Below are 24987 nucleotides of genomic sequence, written 5' to 3' on the forward strand. Positions count from 1 at the left end.
TTATGCATGCAATGCATGATCTGTAAGTAAGGAATGGAAAACAAATAAGTATAGGAAAAAATCCCCAAATCTCTGCAAGGCAGCTCCCTCCGAGCAAAGAAAAACAACTCTGTAAAAAAAAAAAGCTATTATCAAATGTAAGGAGCGATCACGCTCGGGCACCACCGGAAAACAATGCGCTTTAGTCGCCATATTGGCTCTCATTTGAAATAGCGGTGAATGGAAACAGGACGTTCCATTAGAGCCAAAATGACAGGCTTTTCAAACGACTGTCGCCGCTGAGCCATGAGCCCTCCGCCTACTTCATTCTCATTGGTTTGCTCAGTGGATACGTTGTAAATTTAGCTTTCTGATTGGTGTTCAGCTCACCGTTAAACCCTCCCCACAAATTTAATTGGACAACGTGTGCGCATGTTGTTTTAGTGTTTGAGGATGTAGATTTTCCGTACTTACATTTATAACACTGACCGATAATCATTAACCTCATGTATTTTGTATAGTCAAAATGACTACATATATATTTTTGAATTAGTTTCACTAAAAAATGTTATTTGTTAGGGTATGACTGATGTAATGTTAGTAGCACAGCCCAGGCGAGTTGTTTTGATTGAATATGGATATATTCTTTCTGTACCAGTTTTTCCTGAGCTCATCTTTAATATGAACTAATATAAATGAATGCAAGTTAAAGGTCTATAAAGCAGGCACCATGTGCATCGTTTATTTGATTGCGTTTTTATTTAGCCTAACATCAGAGCAATGTTCCTCCAAACTGATAGAAGATTCCAGCCAGAGCTTCATGGAGAGGATGCACTCAGGGAAGACGTCCTTTATATACTTTGGAAATCATGGTGAGACTTTGATAAATGTGTTGCAGATGATTGCTGAACCGTTATCATAAAGTGCAAAGCTAAGCAAGAGTCATTAATCAGATCAGCACATCCGCTTATTTGCTGAATCAATGCATTTGAGGTGTCAAACACTTTTAAAGTTCATAGCCCATTACATATGCTATAGTTCTACTTGCAGTCAATCCCACAATCAAACTGTTCATGGAGCAGCTAGAGATGTCAGCTGATGCCCTGCAGGACTATGGAATATCTGTTGTAAAGGTGAGCAAAATCTCATATCAGGTCTCACCAGAATGTCAGAAGAAGGAGCTTTCTGGTATCTAGTTATGTAGTACATGATGGTTGACTGTATTGCAGTAATATCAACTTGAATAACTGACTGTTTTTACAGGTGAACTGTTCTAAAGATGCTATAGCAAACTACTGCACACGAGAAAATCTACTGACCAAGGCATACTTGTTCAGGTATAAGTTTATGAACTTTACCCTCACGTCATTATATACATTCAAAATGTTGGGGTTAGTACATTTACATTTAGTCAGTTAGCAGACGCTTTTACGTGCTACAAGTCTACGAAGAAAGGTTTTCTTTTTATTTATATGATAAATAAAAAGAAAACAGAATACAGCAAGATGTTTGAAAGAAATTATTTAGCAAAGATTCATTAAATTAATAAAAAGTTACAGTGAAGTCATATAAAATGTTACAAAAGATTCTGTTTCAAATAAGTGTTCTTTTGAACGTTCTGTTTATCAAAGAATCCTGAAAAATTAAAGGTTTCCGCAAAAACATTAAGTTGCACAACTGTTTCCAGCATTAATAATATTAGAAATGTTTCTTGAGCAGCAAATCAGCATATTAGAATGATTTCTGAAGGATAGTGTGACACTAAAGACTGGAGTAATGATGCTGGAAAAAAAATCAGCTTTGATGTAACATGTTAAAATACATTAAATATAAAACAGTTTGTTGTTGTTAAAAATGTTATAAAATATTATAAAATTAAATTATAAAATATTTTTTTTGTTATATAATGTACAAATATTTCATAAAATGACTGTTTCACGTAAATGCATCCTTAAGACACTTTAAAAAATAACTTCATTTTTGAAACACGAGATGTTTAGCCAAATGTTTATGTATATCTTTTTTTTGACAAATATAAAAATGATCTGTTGACTCCATATGGTCATACAGGTTTGCAATGACATGAACCCAAAAGCTTTTTTGTCTTTTATCATTCCAGAGGCTCTGAGGTCCTGAGGAGTTTCGACATCGATACCGTATTTGATGTCAATGCAATTGTTTCTCATGTCCTTTTGTGAGTTCCTCTATTTAAAACTTTTACAGTAGCTCCAACATTTAACGACGAGTATAGTTTGGCTGGTGGAACTACAGTGATGACCTTGACCTGTTGACCTCTGAATGTGTCCCTTATTCCTTCCATTCAGCTCTGTCCTCTTCAATGAGGTCCGTTATGTGCACACACCTGCTGAGCTGCTGCGCGTGGAGAGCGCAGCCAAACAAAACAGTGACATTGTGATCGGTCACATACCAGTGCTTGGCCTTCCAGGTACGATCTCTATATTCTCTATAGTCCATTGTCTTGGTTGGAATGAAGCAATATTATATATCTCTTGTTTTTGTTTTGTTTTTTGTCGGGATAGAGCACCGCGCTTTGATGGAGGCAGCATTTGTGTATGGAACCAAATACCAGTTTGTCCAGACGACTGGCACTTTGGTCCTGAAACATATGGGGTAAGTTTTATATTACTCTAAGGAGAAATATAATTTCATTCCTTATTAAGGTACTCAAAGCATAAAATAAACAGAGATGTGATGCATGACATTTTTTATGTTGCCATAGACAACTATAATTATGAAAAAATGGTTCCCAAAGTTGTTCTAAAGCTCTCATCACCTGTTTGGATATCTAGCGACCAGTGTTATTTTTGTATCATTGCTATTCAATTATAGTTTTTGATGATATTTTATTGTAATATTTTATGTTTTCACTTCAATTTTAGTAATTTTGTCATTTTTATTTTTTTAAAACATGTCTTTGGTTTTATTTTTTAAATAGGTCTGTGTAGTTTTTAATAATTTTATTTATTAGTTTTAGTTTATTTAGTTTATTAAAATGAGAAATGTTGCCATGTTGAATATATTGTGGTTGTTGACAGGGTTATTATAATGAACTAAAACCATAAAATTTGATCACATTTTACATTTGTAACCACATTTTTTGTTACTTGAAATAAAATAATATATAACAGAAATAAATAAAATATAACAAAAACCTTATATTATTTCAGTTTTAGTTTATTTTATGTCAAGTAACAGAAAATGTGATTTACAAATTTAAAATTGATGGTTTTATTGAACTATAAAAACCTTGCCAACTACCACAATATATGAACATTAATTTATAGACATTTAAAAATTTTGATATAAATGATAACAAATTATTCTACTACTTCAGTGCCTCTCAAATGAATCTTCTGTTATCCGTCACAGGGTTGTCGATCCCTCTTCCTCACAAGCACGGCTGTGGTTTCTTCACTGTAAAGGTGTGTCCAGGCAGTCTGATCCGTGTCCCAGCACTCCCATGAGGAAACCACTCAACACCATCAACATACACACCTTCCTGCAGCTGATGGAAGCACCTCTAGTGGTAAGACAGCATCTTCAACTTCCTGTCATTAATACCAGATATAAAAAAGGAGTTTGAATTCTGATTCTCACTTCAGTTCCATATCTGTTATGTTTGATTTTGGACTTGTTTTCTGGCAGACAGAGGGGGTGCTGGACCCGTCTGAGGTAGATGTGCTTCAAATGCACCTTGGTGTGCCCGTGCTGTATCTGTTCTCTCAGCCCCAAACCCAGCACCTGGACCGGGCCACCGCTCAAACTCTTGCCCTGCAGCTCCGTGGGGAGGTCGGAGTAGTGCTCATTCACAGGTACTGACGACGACAACAAAAACAACACTGAATTTCATATATTCATGTAACAAGATTCCATGGGCAACACTTTACAATGGGCAATTAGCTAAAGCATTGAATGTTGTGAACTAAAAAATTCTTCTTTTTTTTCCCAATCCCTTTTATCATTCTTATTTTTATTTATTTAGTTTTTTATTATTGTCTAGGTTAATGCTTATAATCTTTCACATTTTATATATAGCCTATATTATTTAATATATGTTATATGAAAATACAGTATATAAAATTTTATATATACAATTTAAGAGATATATTTTACTTAAAGTATATAAAATTAACTGGTCAGATACAATAAAAAAAAGAAATATTGTGATTCAAAATATTTGTTTTTTATTTGAAAATATTTTAAAACATTATTTATTCCTGTGATGCGAAGCTGAATTTTCAGCACCATTACTCCAGTCTTCAGTGTCACATGATCCTTCAGAAATCATTCTGATATGCTGATTTGGTGATCCAAAAAACATTTCTTATCATTATCAATGCTGAAAACATGGCTTAATTACGGTGGCAGAGAGCTCAATGCTCTGCAAATAGAAAAAACACCTGCAAATTAAGAAAACAACTTCATCAGTTTGACAACACACATGCTGCAAATGCTCATAACACAAACAATGCACTGCAACTTCAGAAAACGCATGCAAATAGAAAAATCACCAGCAAATTTTATTTGCTGCACATTTTGTTTGTTTGTTTGTGTTATGAGCATTTGCAGCATGTGTGTTGTCAAACTGATGAAGTTGTTTTCTTAATTTGCAGGTGTTTTTTCTATTTGCAGCGCATTGAGCTCTCTAGGCCACCGTACTTAATATTTTATTACGCTACGTAATATTATTATTAAATAACATTTTATTATGCTGCTTAATATTTTAGTAGAAAACGTGATACATTTTTTCAAGATTATTTCCTTGCACATAAAGATAAAAAGAATGTTTTGTAACAATTTAAATATCTTTACTGTCACGCTTGATCAGTTTAATGCATCCTTGCTGAATAAAAGCATTAATATATGCCCAAAAAGGTTTATATACCTACTACAATAAATATAACTAATTCTCATTTATAAATTAATTGACCTGTTAACAATTAAAATTTCTATGTTAACAATGTTTCAGTGTATAAAAAACTAAACATTGTCATATTAATAAAAACAAATGTATTAATTATTGTTAGACTTGTTAATTATCATGTTTATTGTCATTAATACCAAGTACGTTAGGGTGGGTTTCTTGATTTTTATCTATCTGGAATTGATTTAGAGAGGAGTTATTTGATATTATTGGTATATTTCTTTTCCCATGCATCAGCTTAAAATTAAAATCATTTCCGAAGTATAGAAAGTTTTAATGAAAAGTAATGTTTTTTGGGCAAAGGATGCGCAATAGGAATAGGGACATTTAATTTTGGTCAGTTTTGATATATCCATACAAAATCCAATACACATCTCCAAACGTATTTTCAGTCAACACATCTCCTTCTTGATCTTAATTAGTTAGTTTTTTCTCTTGATTTTCCAGGGACAGTCCGAACGTGAAAACTCTGCTGAAATACAACGCTGCTTACAGACTCCCACAGGAGGTCAGTTTAACCTTTGAATGTGTTTGTGATTATTTGATAAATCTGTTTTTAACAAAAGCTTTTCTCAACAGGATGTGAAATATTTTACCCTGAGTAGCGCCGAAGGGGTTGTGAAACTTTTCAAAGAAGAACTTTTGCAAGAAAACAAGTTAGAAGAGGAAGAAGAGGAACATTGGTCAGAACTTGGTAGGATGCCACCTATGCAGTCATTGCTAACTAGTATAATGGTTCCAATAGTTTTAAAGTGGTTCTAAAGATCTTGTTGAATTTATCCAGATATCCTCGATGACGAGGTGTCCGAGTCTGTGTACAGAGACCGTGATCTTATGCTGGATTTGGAGTCCGTTATTGAACTCGCTTCAGACACTTTTCAAACAACTGTCACACAGAATGATATCACAGTGGTACTGTTCTATTTTAAATGTGAGTTTTACTTTTTGTGTTATTATATTTGATGTATAAGATGAATCTACCCTGATATATCCACTTCTGTCCTCTAGGGGATGCTGTTTGTATGGCTTTCATTCAGTCGTATATAGAGGTGGCAGATGAACTTGAAGGTAAAAGCATTTCTGTGATGAACAAAATTGCCAGAGAATGTAGAAATTCTGTAAATCGAGTTACGTTGTGCCTTTTTTCTTTATTGATTCATTTGATGGAATCCATTTTCAGATAATATTAAAGAAAAGTCATTCTTGGTCTATACGTAATAAATTGTTTTGCTTTTACACTGGCTTCAAAAAGTATTTGGACACTTAAGACATTGCATTAGTTAATAAAATAGAAAACCAAGTGGAATCTGCAAACATGATTTTACTCAGGACAACCCTTTTCTGAACCATTTTTGTAATGATTTTTAACAGACTGGTCTGAGATTTTTAGTTGATATATGAATATATGTTATTTCCTCTATCACTTATTTCCTCATCTTTCTTTAAATAATTTAATTTAATGTACTTAAACTTAAAAACTGTCATTATCCACCTTTGTCAACTCGTATAACTTTATATTTTGCAGGGAATTTTTTTTTTAAACATGAACCCCACTCACTTTCATTAAAGTGATAAAAATAACAGATATTTATTAAAATTTCTTTCATGTTCAACAAAAAGTCATTCATATATATATACTGCCGCTCAAAAGCTTGGGATTAAAGATTTTTAATGTCTCTTCTGCTCATCAAGGCTGTATTTATTCCATCAAAAATACAGAAAAAACAGTAATATTGTGAAATCTTATTGCAATTTCTAGTATTGGTTTCCTATTTTAATATACTTTAAAAATGTTCAGCATCATCACTCCAGTTTTCAGTGTCACATGATCCTTCAGAAATCATTCTAATATGCTGATGTGCTGCTTCATATTGTATTTTCTTTTTTTCTTTGATTCTTTTATGAATACAAGGTTAAAAAGAGCAGCATTTGTTCAAAATAGACATCTTTTCTAACAATATAAGTCTTTACTAAGACTTTTTATTCATTTAACACATCCCTCCTTAAATAATTTAAAATGGTGGGAAATATCATTATGAAATAAAAATCTTTTTTTAATTGCCAGTTTAACAGCTCTAAATCTTCTCCAATAATGCCTGATGAGGTTAGAGAACACCTGACAAGAGATCAGAGACCATTCCTTCATCCAGAATCTCTCCAGATCCTTCAGATTCTCTTCAGTTCACCTCACTCATGTTCTACAGGGTTCAGGTCAGAGGACTGGAATGGCCAGCAGAAGCTTGGTTTTGTGCTCAGTGACCCATTTTTGTGTTGTGTTTGAGGTTTGTGTTTGGATTATTGTACAGTTGGAAGATCCAAACATGGTCCATTATAAGATTTCTAACAGAGTCAGTCACTTGTTGATTTTTTTATCTGTTGGTATTTGATAGAATCCATGATGCCATGTGTCCAGGACCTCCAGCAGAAATATAGGCCCACAACATCAAACATACAGCAGTATATTTCATTGTACACATGGGTACTTTTTATCCCTGTGTTTGCCAAACACATCTTGAGTGTTTGGTGCTAAAAAGCTCATTTTTAGTTTCATCTGACTGTAGAAGCCAGTCCCATTTGAAGTTCCAGTCCTGTCTGACAACTGAATATGCTGGAGTTTGTTTTTGGATGAGCTAGGAGAATTTTTCTTGAAACCCTCCCGAACAACATGTGGTGATGTAGGTGCTGTTTGACAATTTTCTTTTAAGGTTTTCTGACCCCGAGACTCAACTATTTTCTCCAGCTGTGGTCCTTGGAGAGTCTTTAGCCACTCAAACTCTCCTCCTCACCGTGCATTAGGACGATCTAGACGCACATCCTCTTCCAGGAAGTTTCGTAACATTTTATGTTGATTAATAATAATAAGAATGCATTTTATTTTATGGCGCCTTTCAAAACACCCAAGGTCACCTCCCAAGCAAACAAAAAAAATACAAATCACTGCACAAGAAAAAAAAACACACAACAACACCACGCATATACAGGTAAAGTGCAGTAGACTCAATAATACATTATAAAAAAGCCTGTATACAAAGATATGTTTTAAGATGTTGTTATGTCCAAAGACGTATATTTTGTAAATGGCTTCATGGTACTGTGTTGTGTATCCCTGCGTCCCAATGTTCATACTATCCATCCTAAATAGTATGTGAGATCATAATGAGTGTGTCCCAAAGCATAGTATGTTGAAAAGAGTATGCCAAAAGTCCCCGGATGGGTTACTATTTCAGGTCGATTTTTGAAGTGTGGATCTGTGCACACTCTACTGTCTACTAATTGCCCATAATCCATTGCGCATTGGCGAAGGATTCGGTCCAGAACTACAAACATGAATAAAACGCGTTAGAAAAAACTACAAACGTATTTGCGTGCGTGCGATTGGTTAGGTAGAGAGGTTTGCAAAAAGGGTTCGAGTTACTAATAATCAACATTTAACCTGGTAAAAATATTTATTTATTGTTATCCATGTTATATTTCATCTGCACCAGCAATGTGAACTTTTATAAACATCCACATTCTGTTGTTGATTTTTCTTTTCTTTGAGAGACTTAAGAATTTAACTCAAGCTAGACTAAACTTTTGTTTGTTATTTTGGCATTGCCCCTTTCTGAAGTCTTTATTTCCCTCCCAAATTGTACTTTTTGTTCCAAAGAAACCCGGCTATGCTTTTCTAGCCTTGAGATCTTGTTGTGGTGCTGTGGCAGGGCCCAGACAAATGCTCTTCAAACACTTAATTTGTTACGTTCTGGTAAAACAACCCCTAGACACTCGTAGGACGTAACAATGCGTTTTAAAAGTCAGCAGGCAATCGCTATTGCGAATATCAAGGGTAAGGGAATTCCATAGGCGGGGGGCAGCATAGCTAAAAGATCTGGCACCCATGGTAGTTAGTCGAATCCGAGGTACCACAAGAGAAATTGAAGATGAGGATCTGAGAGCACGTGAAGGGGTGTAAACATGAAGAAGTTGATTAAGGTATTGAGGTGCAAGATTATAAAGTGCCTTGTAAGTAGCAATATCTTGAATTCAACTCGATACTTTACTGGAAGCCAGTGCAACTGCTGAAGAACTGGAGAAATGTGCTCAGTAGAAGGTGTTCTAGAAAGAACACGAGCTGCAGAATTCTGAACCAACTGGAGCTTATGTAGCAATTTAGAGGGAACACCAGTGAAAAGGGCATTACAGTAGTCTATACGTGTAGTAACTAGTGCGTGAACAAGAACTGCTGTATTATTGGCGGAGAGAAAGGGACGAAGACTATTAATATTACGCAAGTGGAAGTATGCAAAATATTGTTTACCAACGAGAAAAGAAATCTTGAATTCCCATTACTGACTCCAATTATGTTGGAATAATAATCAGATTTAGCTTTGAACAATGCATTTTTGTAGTTTTTAATATGTTCAGCATACATTTATTTATGAACAGTAAGGCCAGACCTGACATACAAACGCTCTAACCTACGGCCTTTAGTTTTAAGTTCACACAGTTCAGGTGTAAACCAAGGAGCTGAAAGTACAAATTAAACAGTTTGAGTTTTCACAGGTGCAAAATCATCTAAAATCATATTCAGTCCATCATTGTAATATGAAACCAGTTCATCAACAGTGGAGAAATCCGATTTACTGGTGAAGATGGCAGGCTCATCTGCAAGAGTAGGCACATCAATGTTCTTAATATTCCGAAATGTGATCGGGCGACACGGATTTACCTTAAAAGCTGCCAGTTGGGCACAAAAGGACACCAGCAGGTGATCTGATATAGACAGATTAGAAACAGTACAATTATAGGGTGTTATACCAGAACAGCAAACAAGATCAAGAGTATGCCCCTTAGAACGAGTGGGCAGAGTATTAAATTGCTGCAGACCATAGCAATCCAAGCATGATAAAAATTCACTCGTAAATGCATTACTGACATTGTCTATATGAATGTTAAAATCACCCAACATAATGACATTTGGAGACATGGAACATAGATAAGTCAAAAGTTCAGTTAAAAAGGCATTATTGCTCTTGGGAGGACGGTAAATAGTTGAGAATGGTAGGAATCGCCCCATCAATTTTTAAGGCAAGTGGTTCAATATCCAGGCAAAGGCAACTGAGATACTTTCAATTTCTCTTTATAAAGTATCGCTAGCCCCCCTCCCTGTCCCGTAACACGTTAATTACAGACATAACTATATCCTGGGGGAACAGACTGGTTTAAATGAAAGAAGTCAGCTGGTTTCTGCCATGTCTCAGTTAATCAGAGAAAGTCAAACTTACGATCAGACAGCAGATTGTACACCAGAGGTCCTTTAGTGGAAAGTGATCGTATATTAAATAATCCAAAGGAGAAATAGTTTTTACCAGAATCGTTGCCAACCGATCTGGCCAGGTTGGTTAATACACCAGGATCAACAGTCTGTGCACACAGAAAAATAAGGGTTTAAAATTGTACCTTTTTGGGTACAACAGCTTGTCCCTGGAGCAGTACCCTTAAAAGGACATATTTGTACCTTTATTAAACCTAATAGGTACATATTAGTACCTTAGAGTAGTAATATGTACCCTTAAAGTACTGATATGCACCTATTGGGGGTAAAAAAGGTACAAATATGTCCTTTTAAGCGTACTGCTCCAGGGACAAGCTGTTGTACCCAAAAAGGTACAATTTTAAACCCTTATTGTTCTGTGTGTGAGCCTCCTCGCCGAGTGTGGTTTAGATGACCAAAAGGACTGTATTTGACATGAGCCATCGATGTTATAACTCCACCGAAACCCACAATGTATATATTTCCGATGTGGTATGTACACAATAACCAAGGGAAGATGTAGAGTTGATGGAAGATTAAAAGGACGCAAACGGAGCTGAATAAGTTCCGCTGACAAGTATTGGAGCACCATCCATACCACAGAATAGTATACAGCAGAAAGGACGACCCAGATGTAGTTCATCCGCACTAGTAACTCAACAACCTTCATAGTTGTTCCCCGTGCCAGAGGTACTACGAAGACACAGGTCAGTAACCGACAACAGCAGAAAGCATGAACACGCAGATCAACCAGCACACAGAGCCACCGAATCAGCGTAGATGCACAAGTCAGAGTGACTCTTTAAAACAGTTCATAAATGCATTAATGTATTGATAAGTGCATGAAGATTTAAAGGTACTAAAAAGTTTAAAATTCCCTCCCTAGGCAGCGGCAGCTAACAGCGCCAGCGTTCACCCGGAAGTGCTTTCAATTGGAAATTCTTAATTATCGCCCTGATGGTGGAAACCAGGATGGTGACGAGTCTGCTTACAGACAGGAGCTTACATAATTGTCCAACGTGTGTTTGAGAAAAACATTTATTTCATAATGATATTTCCCCCCATTTTAAATTCTTATTATCCAATGAAAGGTTAGAGTCATGGTCAGAATTATTGGCACTTTGATAACTGGGTTAAATGCAGAGCACAAATTCAGAGTATGGGCCACCATACTTGGCCGTATGTCACGTCACTTTCACTTTCATATCTAAGATAGATAAGATGGATAGATGTGTTTTATTTATTTTTCATTATTATTTTATATTGTACAGTTTTTTTTTGTTTTTTGTTTTTTAACAAATTATTTTGCATTGAATGTCATTGGATGTTCAACCAAAGGGGACTGCATAATTAAAACTTCAAAGAAATGAAAAATTCACTTTTGTGTCAATTTTATCTCCTGGCAGCGCACCTTGTGTTAAAAATATCCACAGACTTCAGTCTGTGTCAAGGACTTGTGTAATTAATATCAGCATATGTTAAACACACATCTCTCAGTTTTTGCTCTGTCTTTCTTTATCATGTTCAGGTATGAATGGGGTAAAGTTGGCGGCAGTAAATTGTGGAGAATGGACTGACATTTGCAGTGATCAGAACGTCATTTCCTTCCCCACCGTTCTGATCTACCGGCCCATGGCTGCTACTCGGCTCTATAGGGGGATGCTGGGAACCAAGAGCCTACACAGGTTCATACTACTGTGAGTATTATGTCCTCTTTCCCACACAAGGTCAGATCATCAGGGTGTGATTTAGCCTCTGTCACTCAGGATTAACCTGAAAGTGGGCCGTCTTCTTTAAATTAGAGGCCTGGTGATTGAAGAGCGCATTTGCAGTTTGTGCCTCCACACTGACCTTCTTTTATATGTTCTTATATGGCTGAGAGCTGATAAAGGCAATTGTAGTGTTTTATCTGAAGTGCACCATCAAAAGTCAATTAATAGATGCTCCCAAGACAACAGTGCAGTGATCGTAAATACGCTGCCTAGATTCCCACACAGAAAGCCAAGTCTTTAATCAAGATATCTCAGTTAAACATTTCACATCTAATGTTTATTAATGAGTTACTTTTGTTGTTGCAGGAGTCTGGTCTCCAGTCCTTACCTTCTCTCCTCCTCTGCTGAGGTGAGGTCGTTCTTGGAGGGAGATTTGTACAGTAAACATGTATATCTGACCCCTGTCAGAGTGCTGGGACTTTTCAGTTCAACACATGACATGGGTAAGCCAACTTTCCCAGGAATCACTGCTATGTGATAGATAGAGGATATATATATGTATAAACCTAAAAGGAGTAGTTCACTCAAAAATGATCGACTGTCATGTTATAACCCCATTTTGTATTGTATTTTTTAGAAAACGCATTTATTTGATGTTATTTGAAAATGTTTTGAATTTTCATCAAATAGAAAATTGAAAGACCTTATATTCACTATACCATTCGAAAGTTTGGATTATTTTATTTAGCAAGGATCCATAAAATGACAGGAAAAACTTTAACATTGTTAAAATAGTTTTAATTGAACTTTTGACGTTTCTATTCACCAAAGAATACATAATTTCCACAAAAATATTAAGCAGCACAACTGTTTTCAACGTTGATAATAATAAGAAATGTTTCTTGAGCACCAAATCATAAAATTAGAATGATTTCTGAAGGATCATGTGACTGAAGACTAGAGTAAACATGCTGAAAATTCAGCTTCACAAATTCAAATAGAAAAAAATAATTTTAAATTGTAATACCATCTTGTAATATTACTGTTTTTGCTGCATTTTGTTTTTCCTTTTTTTTTTACAGTAAATAAATGCAGTCTTGGTGAGAATAAGAGACTTTTTAAAAAATCTTACCAAACCTTTGAACAGTAGTGTAGTTTTTATTGTAATATTATAAGAAAACGATTCTAAACTACTTTAATCTGGCTATAAAATAGCCTTTGATTCTCTTGGGGCACTAAAAATGTGAAATGAACAAGAACTGTTTTGCAGAATGAGCTGAGCTTCTGTTTTCCATGAAGTTAAAGTGGATGGTGATTTCTAGCACTAGAAGAACTAATAAAAAGAGTAAATGGTGCTCATTTAGTTTTTTTTGTAGCACCTGCACTCTTCATAACCTTCTGAAACATTCCAGCATTAGGAACAGTGAGGGTTCATATAAAAATATTATAAAAAAAACTGTCATTATTTAATCACTCTTGTCATCCCACACATTCATGAATTTCCCACCTTCTGTGGAACGCAGAAGAAGATATTTTAAAGAAATTAAGTCAAACAGGTTTGGAATGATATGAGGGTGAGTAAATAATGACAGAATTTAATTTTGGGGTGAACTATCCCTTTAAAACCACAGCAGCCAGTTTAATTTTGATTGTCAGAAGGATGCAGCAAATGGACATGTAAATACCAAATTACCGCTGTTCTGTCAGGACCACTATCGTCAAAGATGACTGACAATTAGCATACAGATTGGATTGGCGGTATGGTTCTGTTCTGGGCAAGAACTCCCTGTGTGTCCATGCAGCCTAGCATGGATAAGAGCAGGGAGAGCAGCAATAACCCCCCAGGGTAAACAGAACAGAACCAACATAAATGTATTGCAGATATCATTTTAGTTCAATATTTTAATGTAACATTTTAGAAATTAGTCTGATTCAAGGATAATCAGAAGGCTGAATCCTGACTGACAAGGGGAGGAGTCGGGGATGGAGGTGGGTAATTAGCTATTGAGCAACACAAAGCTGGTGATGATACTGAAGGAGTGTCGTGATAGGTGTCGCATCCCTATTGGTAGACGTAGATCTGAGAGTCAGCTGATACAAGCTTGACTAACGTGACCTGCCAGAAGTAACGCTGACGCTAGATTTATTGACTTTGACATTGTAAGTGGACTGCAGGGAACAAATAAAATATCCTACATGACCTCTTCAAATGTTATAACGCTTGTATAAACACATTCTTTTTTTGTATTTTATGGGTGCAGCATGTATTGCATAACTTGTTACATATGCACAGGTATAACTTCATTTGAAGAAGCTGCAAGACTCCTCAGAGGAGAGACAATTCTTGGTCTGTTTGCCCACAAAGAGGCAGAGCAATGGTATCTGACAGTTTCACCACAATTTTTATGATCTAATATACTTGAGATTATAAATTGTGTCTTAACAAGATGATACATGTGTGGACTTCAGTGTGATGTAAGAAAGCGTTCCAGCTGACTTCTCTGTATTTGATCAGGGTGGAGGGCCTGCCAGTAAATTTGCCTGCTCTACTGGTGTCCCGCGGCCCTGGAGTTCCTAAGGAGGTCTATTCTCTCCCGTCATCCTCACCAACTGACCTTGTCTCACTTATACAACAAGTGGAACTGGATCGTTTTGTAAGTTGTTTTGAGAAAATAGTTGCAAATTTACCACATGCTTCACAGTTGCTCAATGGTACTTTATATTGGAATCACGTGTTTTACTGGAATTTTAGTAACATGAATTGACTGGTTTACACATTGTTGTAGTTAAGTGTTGTTATTGTACACTATTAAATTTGTCTTCATTAATTGTAAAAAAATAAAAAATAAATAAAAAAATACATATATAAAAATTTGTTGAAAAACACTGAAATAATAAATAATAAATTTCAGTTGAATGTCAAAAGTTATCTAAAACTGAAATAAAAACTAAGTAAAGCTACATAAAAATTTGTATAATAATATTACAAATAAATAAAGCTTATAACAAAATTATAAAAAAAAAAACTAAAATTAAAATGAAAACTTAAAATATAAAAATAAAACCTAATTTAAAATGAATACTAATAAATAATATTAATAAATAATCTAATAGTACATATACAGTGCCCTTCAAAAGTATTGGAACAGTAAAGACAAAATGGCTCCGTTGGCTGTGGAGTCAAGCATTAGCAAATATGATTAAAAGATGAATATGAGACAAAACTACAGAATGTCACATTTTATTATTGGGTGATTCAACACACAGACGTTTTACCAGCTAAGAAGTTCAGCACTTTTAGAGTTTCATCCCCCTGTCTAATGTGAGTGTAAGTATTGGAGCAGTTGCCTCACAGGTCTTTCTAAGTGATCAGCTGTGTCCTGTTGCATTAATTCTTCAGATATTAAAAGCAGGGAATGTGTCGTATCAGTTATATCCAATAGTTCTGCTTTCTGAATCTTGCATTTGATGATGACACACACAAACCAGGATGAAGATGAGGGAGCTGACTTTGAGAGAAAAGCTAAAATTTGGATGCTAAAAGAAAAGAGGAAGTCAATTAGAGCTCTAGCAAAAACAAAGGGCATGGAGAAATCAAGAGTTAGGAAACCACCAGCAACCAACAACTACCTGATGGACTGGGAAAAACAACAGTAGTTGAGGTCAGACAAATCATAAAAGCTGTGAAAATGAACCCTAAAATATGTGTCTGTAAAATCACCAACAACTTCCAGAAAGCTGGGGTGATGTTCTGACAAGCTACTGTCCTCAGGAGATTTTGACACAGAATTACAGATGCTACACAGCAAGATGCAAACCTCTGACCAGCACCAAAAATAGAAAGGCAAGATTAGAGTTTGCAAAAAAGCACAAAGGCGAGCCAGAAGAGTTTTGGAACTGTGTTTATGGACCGATGAGACAAAGATGAACCTTTTATCTACGTGATGGGAAAGCAAAAATGTGGAGAAAAAAATGGGAACTGCAAATGATCCCAAGCACACAGCCTCATCTGTAAAGAATCGTGGAGATGATGTCATGGCATGGGCATGCATGGCTGCCTCTGGAACAGGCCCTCTCAACTTTACTGATGACTTAATGTATGATGACAGTAGCAGAATGAATTTGGAAGGGTACAAAACCATCTTGCCTACCAGTATTCAAGAAAATGCTACCGGATTCATTGGGAAGTGCTTCATATTGCATCAGGACAATGACCCAAAACACCCTGCCAGTTCAGTCAAGGAATTTATAAGGGCAAAGAAATATAAAGTCTTAGATTGCCCAAGTCAGTCTCCAGATTTAAATCCGATTGAACATGAATTTCACCAGCTGGAGAGGAGAGTAAAGGCAGAAACTCCCCAAAACAAGCAACAATTGGAATTGGCTGCATTAAAGGCTGGGAAAAGTATTTCAAAGGATGAGACCAAGAGTCTGGTGATGTCTATGGGTCACAGACTCACTGCTGTGATTGTGCTCAAGGGATCTGCAACTTAATAATAGCTTTTAATCTTTTATATCTGCCTTATGTTTAACTGTCCCAATATTTATGCTGACATCAATGAGTGGGATGAACTCTAAAAGTGCTGTTCGTTTTATTTGGTAAAACATTGAAACAACTAATAATAAATTGTGACATTCTGTAGTTTTGTCTCAAATTCATCTTTTAATCATATTTACAAATGTCTTGACTCTACAGCCAACAGAGCAATTTTGTCTTTACTGTTCCAAAACTTATGGAGGGCGCTTTATATAATACAAAAAAAAATAAGTAAGCTTAACTTATTTATATGAAATGTGATATGAAGGACTTATTTTTTGAGGCGGACAAAGAAAAACTTTTACAATTTAAAGAATCTCTTATAAACTTGTGTAAAAAATTGAATTTGATTAAAATATTAGTATTTCTTGTAATTATTTATTTTACTGTTGAATCTGTATCTGCCATGTAATAGTTTGTTAAGCTGATATGGTAATGCATTTAAATTTACAAAAACAGCAATATATAAAAAATAGGAAAGTGAAATAATTCATCCCTACATGCCCCTTCACTCTTGGAGGGAAAATACGCTCCTTCTCAAAATGCCATCTTATTGCAATAAAAGTCGCCTTTTGTTCTTTTGCAAAAATCTCAGTAATAAGATTAAATTATGTTGTGTTTGGCATTAAAGCCTGAGCTGACCGTGGAGAATCTTCCATGGTATTTGGAGCTTGGGAAACCTTTGCTGCTGCTTTTTATTGGAAAGGAGGACAGTACAGAGAGTACGAAGGCTTTAGCTGAGATAAAGCGGCCGCTGAGCTCTGGACAGCTGGATTTCTTCATGCCATGTTGGATCCATCTGTGAGGAACATGATCTGTTAGACACATTAATCAAAATGCATTCACTTTAAGCAAACCCTTTGTTAATTGTCGTCTATGGGGTTTCATTGTTTTAGAGGTCGGACACCTGTCGGGAGGTCAATCCTGGAAAAGTATCTTGGCTTTGTACCTCCACTTCCTGTTTTGGTGATGTCACGGTTAAAAACTGGAGGAGAAGTGTTCCTTTTTCCCCCAGAGCGCCCCCTAATGGATAAGAACATCCTGCAGTGGGTTCACGATGTGGAAAACGGACAGGAACAACCAGCAGGTGAGTCCCTGTTGCTTTTAATTAAAGGATCTCAATCCAAAAAAACAACAGTTTGGTTCAGATTTCAGCCCTAACCAGGTGAATGAATGAATGAATGATGCATTTATATAGCGCTTTATTGTGTATTGCTGTACACCCAAAGCGCTTTACAATCATGTGGGGGGGGGGGGGGTCTCTCCTCAACCACCACCAGTGTGCAGCATCCACTTGGATGATGCGACGGCAGCCACAGCACAACGGCGCCAGTGCACTCACCACACACCAGCTACAGGTGGAGAGGAGAGAGAGTCATAGAGCCAATCAAGTGTATGGGGATTATTAGGAGGCCATGATATACAAGGGCCAGTAGAGGGAATTTGGCCAGGACACCGGGTGCAACAAAATGAATGAAAAAAACAAACAATCAAGTTTTAGTCAATATAATTAACATAATTAACATTCCCCAAAGTAGAGCAATGGACTATATTCCAAATATCAAAACTCACAATATTTCCATACCTAAAATACTTTACAGTCACCGTTATGCAGATTGATCATAAACACGGCTAAAAGGCTTCCTACCAGTGGTCATCCTTCACCAAACCTAACATGTTAAAACTTTAAATGTTTGAATACAAGCATTTCAGTCAAATGTAATTTATACAATATTTCAAACCTTTAATCCACGGGAGAAAATCAACTCGCTGCAACAGTTTAAAATCAGCCCAATTCCATGCAAAAAATGCGGATTTAGCAACCCTGCGTCTAACACGAGCTGCATCCAAAGTGATTTAAATACTCCACATATTGATAGTGGCTCCTTGATGCGCAAAAATTATATTCAATATTAGAATGTATTGAATATACAGTAATGAGAGCAGGCAGTAATGGTCAGAAATTAGGAGGGGGATTAAGAAAACAGCCGTGCAGGGCTTTTAATACAAAAACGCACATAATGAATGGCGACTGTAGAAAGCAAAAGCCAAATCCCAGACAGAAATCTGGGCCGGATGCATTTTTTTTAGGTCCAAAAAGAGGACATGTCTGGGGAAAAAAAGTATGTATGATCACCCTAGATAACCTGACTTGCATGTTTGCGCTACATACTTGAAATAAAGCACAAAATGTTCGGCTTGAGGTCAAATATGCTGTTTTTACTTCTGTCTGACGATAAATCAGGAAAATAAAAGACTTGGAGCCTTATTTAATGACAAGAATATCTTCGATATCTGGGCATTTATTTTTATTTTATTTTGTTATTTAATATTTTAGCATATTAACATTAAAATTGTAGCATATTAAAATGTATTTTGTTCAAATCTATTGAATTAAAATGATTTATATTTTTATTTTTAACATATGTTTAACATTAATATTTTATTTTATGATTTAATAAAATTTTTATATCAGTAATCTATAATTTTATATTCACATCGGATATGCACATCGATTTTGTCAGTAGTTCACTTTCATTCATGACAGAAAAATTACTTCGAAACATGTTGGTTGGAAATTAGTTGGAAGCATGTTTGTTCCACCTGGTCGTGCCTATTCAGCAAAGTATTATTGAGAATATTATTGTGTGGTAACTGTGTGAATGTCCTCAAACTGTACCTCCTCTTTAGCTAACTTTCTCAGTAGTTAGACATCAAATATGTCCTTGTAATTGTTGGCAACGTTTTTTTACATGTCTACAGTTACAGTAATCAGTCATCGCACACCCCTACCCTGTAAAAGCTGGCACAAAATACTCCGACGTGTACCAGTGTTTGAGATCACACCCTATCCTTTCAGAACCTCATCAACATATTTCCCCTAATACAATCACTATTGTTGCCTGTGGTTAAAAACAAGCCCAATCACTCAGATCCAGCTCTCAAATCTGTTGATGCCTTTCCAAAATGTGCTCTCACTGCACGTCCCCAAAGACACGCTACTCCATTCCGCTGATGGTCTCCGAGCGGGTCTTGCTTTTGTCAGTGTCAAAACCTGAACTGGGTTTATACCCACTTCTCAGCATCTCCCATCTGCTTCCTATGAAGCTGAGAGGAAACTGTATCCTTTAATTGTGTCTGATTGTTACAAGTTATTTCCCTGAAACCTTCTGCTGGGCTCCTGGGGCCGGGTGACTTTTTTTTTGCCAGCTTTTTGCATTTCTGAAAAAGATGGCTTCATCCGTCTGTCGGTTAAAATGTGTTTTATGAGGATGGATGAAGCACTTTATCCATCGCAAGATATTTATTAAATTTCATATGCCAGTGAGATGCAGAGCAAATACAATTGTCTACACATCATCTGAATTTTATCCATGAAGCATTAGTGTAATTATAATGAAATGTCCTTTGTATTGCTGTTAAAAGAGTCATATATGTGCCTGTTTTATGACTCTTGGTGCAAGAAAAACACAATAGTTGTTTCTTTTCTGCTACATGGGCCCATAGATTTTATTAGGCTGTTTGCGTATTGTCTCATGTATGACTGTAATGTTAGTGTTTTAGGCTTTTTTTGGTCCTGTATGTGTAATGGGGCGGTAAGTGTAATCATTCCCATTACACATTGATGGGTTTGTCCTTCTCTTTTCTGGGTGACCAGAGATTCAGACCAGATTCAGTCTCTCAACACAAGAAAGATTCTACTTTTTATTTTGCATTTCACATGGAAACTTTGCATAATGAGTGGCAATGCCCCTCTGTGTTGTCACCACATTAAAGTTTAGATGCAGCAGGACTCCCTCGTTGTGTTCATGGGATCGATGAGTGACATTTTCATATCCTGTTACACTTTCAGAATTTCCTGTCATTATAAATATAACATTTTGTATTCATTATATTTATTATATTATTTAATCTACCGGTCACACTTTAATTTAAGGTCCAATTCTTACCATTAACTAACTATTAACTCTACCACTTTTGCCTCAATAAATTCCTAATTTGCTGCATGTACATAGTTAATAAGGCATTAATATTATACTAACAAACAGCCAATATGCTAAGTAATAGTGAGAATTGGTTCTGAAAATAAAGTGTTACCAAACTACCACTAAATGTGTTTTAAAATCTCTTATGCTCACCAAGGCTGCATTTATTTGATGAAAAATGCAGTAAAAATAGTAATATTGTGGGAAAATGATTACTATTTAAAATAACCATTTTCTGTTTCAATATATTTTAAATAATAATTTATTCCTGTGATGCAAAGCTGAATTTGCAGCATCATTACGCCAGTCTTCAGTGTCACATGTTCCTTCAGAAAGCATTCTAATATGCTGATTTGGTGCTCAAGAAACATTTTTAAGTATTATCAGTGTTGAAAACAGTGCTGTTTAATATTTTGAACTTGAAAGAGTCTTTTATTCAGGTCTCTAGATATGGCTTGGGTCCTAGCTAAATCATATGCCAGATTGTTTGGAAAAGTACTGTAATGTCACACCTCTTGTCAATAAACCACATGATTTGAGGAATGGGAAAAACCTCTAACTGTAAGTATGAGCAATAGTAATAGTGATGCTTGTCTTAGCAAACACCATTAAAATGTGTTTGAAACCAATATCATTCTCATTTCCAAAATAATTTCAAGGACCCAGATGTCCGCTTTTCCTGTAATTTGGGCAACCAGCATTGTTTGGTCGGTTACTATGCATTTCGTCAGAGCTGATTAATCCCACCACACCACACCACAGACATTAGACTTCCTGCATCAGTGACTTATGAGAAGAATGCTAGTGATAGTCTATCAATCTCTGTCTTCCAGTGTTTTACAGTAGATAGCACATCTTTCGATCCAGAGTATGATATAAGCTGATGTTTTTGATCAAAAGCTTCAGTAAGGCGAGTGTCATTAAGGGGTTACTCCACCCCAAAATGAAAAGTTTGTCATAAATCACTTACCCCCATGTCGTTCCAAACCTGTGAATGCTTTGTTTGTCTTTGGAACACAAGTTAAGATATTTAGGATGAGAACCGGGAGGCTTGTGACTGTCTCATTGACTGCCAAGTAAAAAGTATTCTCGTAGCTTCATAATGTTACGGATGAACCACTGATGGCATGGACTAATTTGATGATGTCTTTCATACTTTTCTGGGCCTTGAGAGTGTAATTGTTTGGCAGTCAATGAGACAGTCACAAGCCTACCGGTTTTCATCCAAAATATCTTAATTTGTGTTCCAAAGATGAACGAAGCTTTTACAGGTTTGGAACGACATGGGGGTAAGTGATTAATGACAAAATTTTCATTTTGGGGTGGAGTAACCCTCTAAATTGAGGTGACAGCAAAACATTAAAATGTAACAAAAGAATTCTGTTTCAAATAAATGCTGTTCTTTTGAACTTTCTGTTCATGAAATAATCATGAAAAAGTGTATCATAGTTTCCAAAAATAGCAAAAACTGCTTATTATTACATTGATAACAATAAGAAATGTTTTCTTGAGCACCAGATCTGCATATTAGAATAATTTCTGAAGGATCGACTGGAGAAAGTTCAGCTTTCATCACAGGATGTCTGTCTGTCTGTCTGTCTGTCTGTCTGTCTGTCTTTCTGTCTTTCTTTCTTTCTTTCTTTCTTTCTTTCTTTCTTTCACTCACTCTGAAGAAGTAAAATAGAGTTTAAAGTTCATTTGGAACTTTAACAACTTGAAAAGCTGCTGGACTCTTCAATTTCTGCTTTTTTGAGGCATCAGGGGTACACAGGTTTTTATCGGTGTGCTGGAATGCATGACTATTATTTAAGCAACGAAAACTGAATTGAATTCATACTTCCATTCAAAAGTTTGGGGATGTTCAACAAGGCTGCATTTATTTGAAAAACACAGTATAGGCAGTAATATTGTGAAATATTACAGTTTCAAATAACTGTTTTCTATTTTAATATATTTTAAAACGGAATTTATTTCTGAGAATGCAAAGCTAAATTTTCACACGATCCTTCATAAATCATACTGTTGCTCGAGTGCTCAAGATCTTAAATTATTGTCATATGTCGTGTGCACGATTCCTTGTGTTTTCACAGGAATTATAATAGATCAGTATAGCTTCCACACCAAGACATCTGGAATCACTTGTCACTGTCCATTAGTAAACTCCAGATTTCCAGGTATCAAGCATCATTTACTCCCAAATGCTGTTTTGTTGTCATAAGTAGCATGTACACAGAATAATTAGTGTTTGCTCAACAAGTTACGTCAGCTGTTCTTCATCAACGTTTGTGAAACAATGAGTTTGACAGATGTTACGAACAACAACATTGTTTTTTTTCTCTGTGTTCTTTTAGGCTTGATCCCAGATGGGAAATGGGACCCTCCTGTACCATTCTTTGACTTTCTGGCAATAATGGACCAAGAAGCGCCGACTTACGCAGCTCAGAGGGCTCCTAAAATGAAGACTGGGGGCAGGGAAGACCACAGAGAGCAGAAGCATGTGACCCCAAACCAAAGACAAACCCCACATCCATCACCAAGCCCCCAAGCACCTCGCCAGCACTCTGAACTATAAACTCAAGTCCTCTCATGGCACAGAAGGTTATGTAAGCAATTCACATAACTGCTTGACATCTGGTGGATTTCACATTACGTGTGATGTTAACATCTTCAGTGCTATTTCCAGAAATGTGTGTATATCAGTACGCCGGTATCACACATTTTCCAACTTATTTTTCTCAAATCAAATGGACTTTTCCTAAATTAAATCAAGCTAGTTTATATTTTAGTGCTGTAACTTTATATACACAGAATGTGATATTTAAAACCTGAAATAGATCTACAAGAATGCATTTATTTATCCAAAGCATTTATGTAAACGTTGTTGAGATACTGTATTATTCTGATTTACACAGTGCCTGTTTGGTAATGTTTTTTTTTACAAATATAGAGCTTCACATATGGATGACATTTGTAAATTCGTACATTGTCTGTTGTTTCAGTCATGGAAGAACAGCAGCTGAGTTTTTTTTACCATATCGTGCTGCGTTCATGATGGAAAGACTAACGTCAAACCTGAAAGAGGCTGAATCTTTGGTTGATTGCATTGTTAAAGTTAATTAGCGTCACATTTAACAAGGGAAGAACTACTTTTTAATTCAAACCAAAGTGACTAAGTGAGCCCCCGTCTTTTTTGTGCTGCCGGGATCTGTATTCAGTATTTAAACCCTAATGCAGATGTTTTCGGGAACTTTTTAAATACCATTTTTTTTTGGCAATGAAATGTGATCCCAATACGTGGTTGGATGCCTGTGCGTTTTCACATGAGCAGATATGTTCATATATACACTCATTATATAGGATAAGCCTGCATGGAAACTCCATAAGCACACAGTCCTAGACCTCTGTTTACAGTATCTGTGCTATGTCCTCTCATGAAATCGCTGACTTCTACAATGAACATCATTTCAGCAATTAAGCAAAATGGTGCTTTAATGAAAAGTTGAGTCTCACTTGAGTTTTTATGTTTTCCAAAACCTAGTAACCCTCCTTGGTAATGTTGTCTATGTAGGCAATAGATACAGCATGTAGCTGTAGATTCTTTGATTTCGACTGAATTAAAAATGACCCCAAACTGTCAAATTGTAATGTGTGTGTGTGTGTGTGTGTGTGTGTGTGTAGTATTCATGACAGTTGCCGCTTTGGCTTTGTCTGTTTCTGGCTGTCCAGTTCTAGTCAAATCTTAAAAATTTAACTGGTTGCATTCTCATCATGACATAACGATGTCCATTAGTGAAATCGCCTCGCAGCGTCTGGTAAGAAATGACTTCAGACGTTAGCTGGCAGTGCAGTTACTAAGGAAATACACTAGGGACCAATCATATCGTTTTATTGATTTTGACTAGAAGCTCTTATGGTCCCATCGATCTTCAGACAAATTCTTGAGAACTTAGATGAAATCCACACTAACCAACTTATTATTAGATTTCCACATGGTCTAAATGTAATTTTGATTTTAAAAACCAATGCAAAGCTTTTATGTAAGGTCAAGTTGTCTGTTGGTTAGGATGGTTATATTTTATTAATTTACTCGTGCCTCAACACGTCCATTTTAAAGATTATATTGGCTGTGGTGCATCCGTCTCTTCAATCTCCTGACAGAAAACGAACAAAAAGCATGTTTTTAAAATTGAAAAATGTAAAGGATGTGCTGAATTTCCTGGTAATATAGAGTAATGGGTCTGTAATGGTGTTTCTGTGGTTTGCACCGTAAACTATGAAGCAGGTGGTTAAGTTTTGAAGAGTACATTGCTGATTGAGGCTTTTTGTCTGGAAGTTCGTCTTGTGATTGGTCAGCTTTTAAGCATATTTACAGATGGCAACTGTAGCAGTCATTCAGGACTGTGTATACAAACATTTGCTCTGTCTAAAATCATGTACTGTAGTAGTTTATACTGTATTTTGTGAAGTGTTTCGTAAACAACACATCTGCCATCTTGGCAGTTAACTTGGACCCTTATGTTTTTTGACCTGTAGCA

The 24987-nt window shown here is 36.0% G+C and overlaps 1 protein-coding gene across 2 annotated transcripts; it reads left to right on the forward strand.

Annotated features, from left to right (window-relative positions):
- The first annotated feature begins 421 nt into the window (after positions 1–421).
- Positions 422–24095, forward strand: LOC306886512 (thioredoxin domain-containing protein 16-like). Of its 2 annotated transcripts, none has more exons than XM_079443671.1 (19): positions 422–851; positions 1030–1112; positions 1243–1316; positions 2099–2173; positions 2304–2425; positions 2520–2610; positions 3370–3526; positions 3646–3812; positions 5372–5432; positions 5504–5618; positions 5709–5855; positions 5933–5992; positions 11746–11914; positions 12296–12432; positions 14223–14307; positions 14445–14583; positions 17098–17267; positions 17363–17553; positions 22804–24095. In XM_079443671.1, exons 1-19 carry the CDS (start codon positions 710–712, stop codon positions 23022–23024), a joined length of 2406 nt encoding a protein of 801 aa, XP_079299797.1. In that variant the 5' UTR covers positions 422–709; the 3' UTR covers positions 23025–24095. The 2 variants fall into 2 exon arrangements, with proteins under 2 accessions (XP_079299797.1, XP_079299796.1); XM_079443670.1 differs by having other exon boundaries at positions 1018–1112; positions 22804–24094.
- Positions 24096–24987: the final 892 nt, after the last annotated feature.

The sequence above is a fragment of the Barbus barbus genome, assembly GCF_936440315.1.
Source record: "Barbus barbus genome assembly, chromosome: 20".
Lineage (NCBI taxonomy): Eukaryota > Metazoa > Chordata > Actinopteri > Cypriniformes > Cyprinidae > Barbus > Barbus barbus.

Bases quoted from the DNA above. Each gene is read 5' to 3' on its own strand.
- LOC306886512 (XM_079443670.1), top strand. From the start codon at position 710: ATGTGCATCGTTTATTTGATTGCGTTTTTATTTAGCCTAACATCAGAG. The intron at 12,433-14,222 runs GTAAGCCAACTT...ACATATGCACAG, and splicing joins CAGTTCAACACATGACATGG to GTATAACTTCATTTGAAGAA. The intron at 17,554-22,803 runs GTGAGTCCCTGT...GTGTTCTTTTAG, and splicing joins CGGACAGGAACAACCAGCAG to GCTTGATCCCAGATGGGAAA.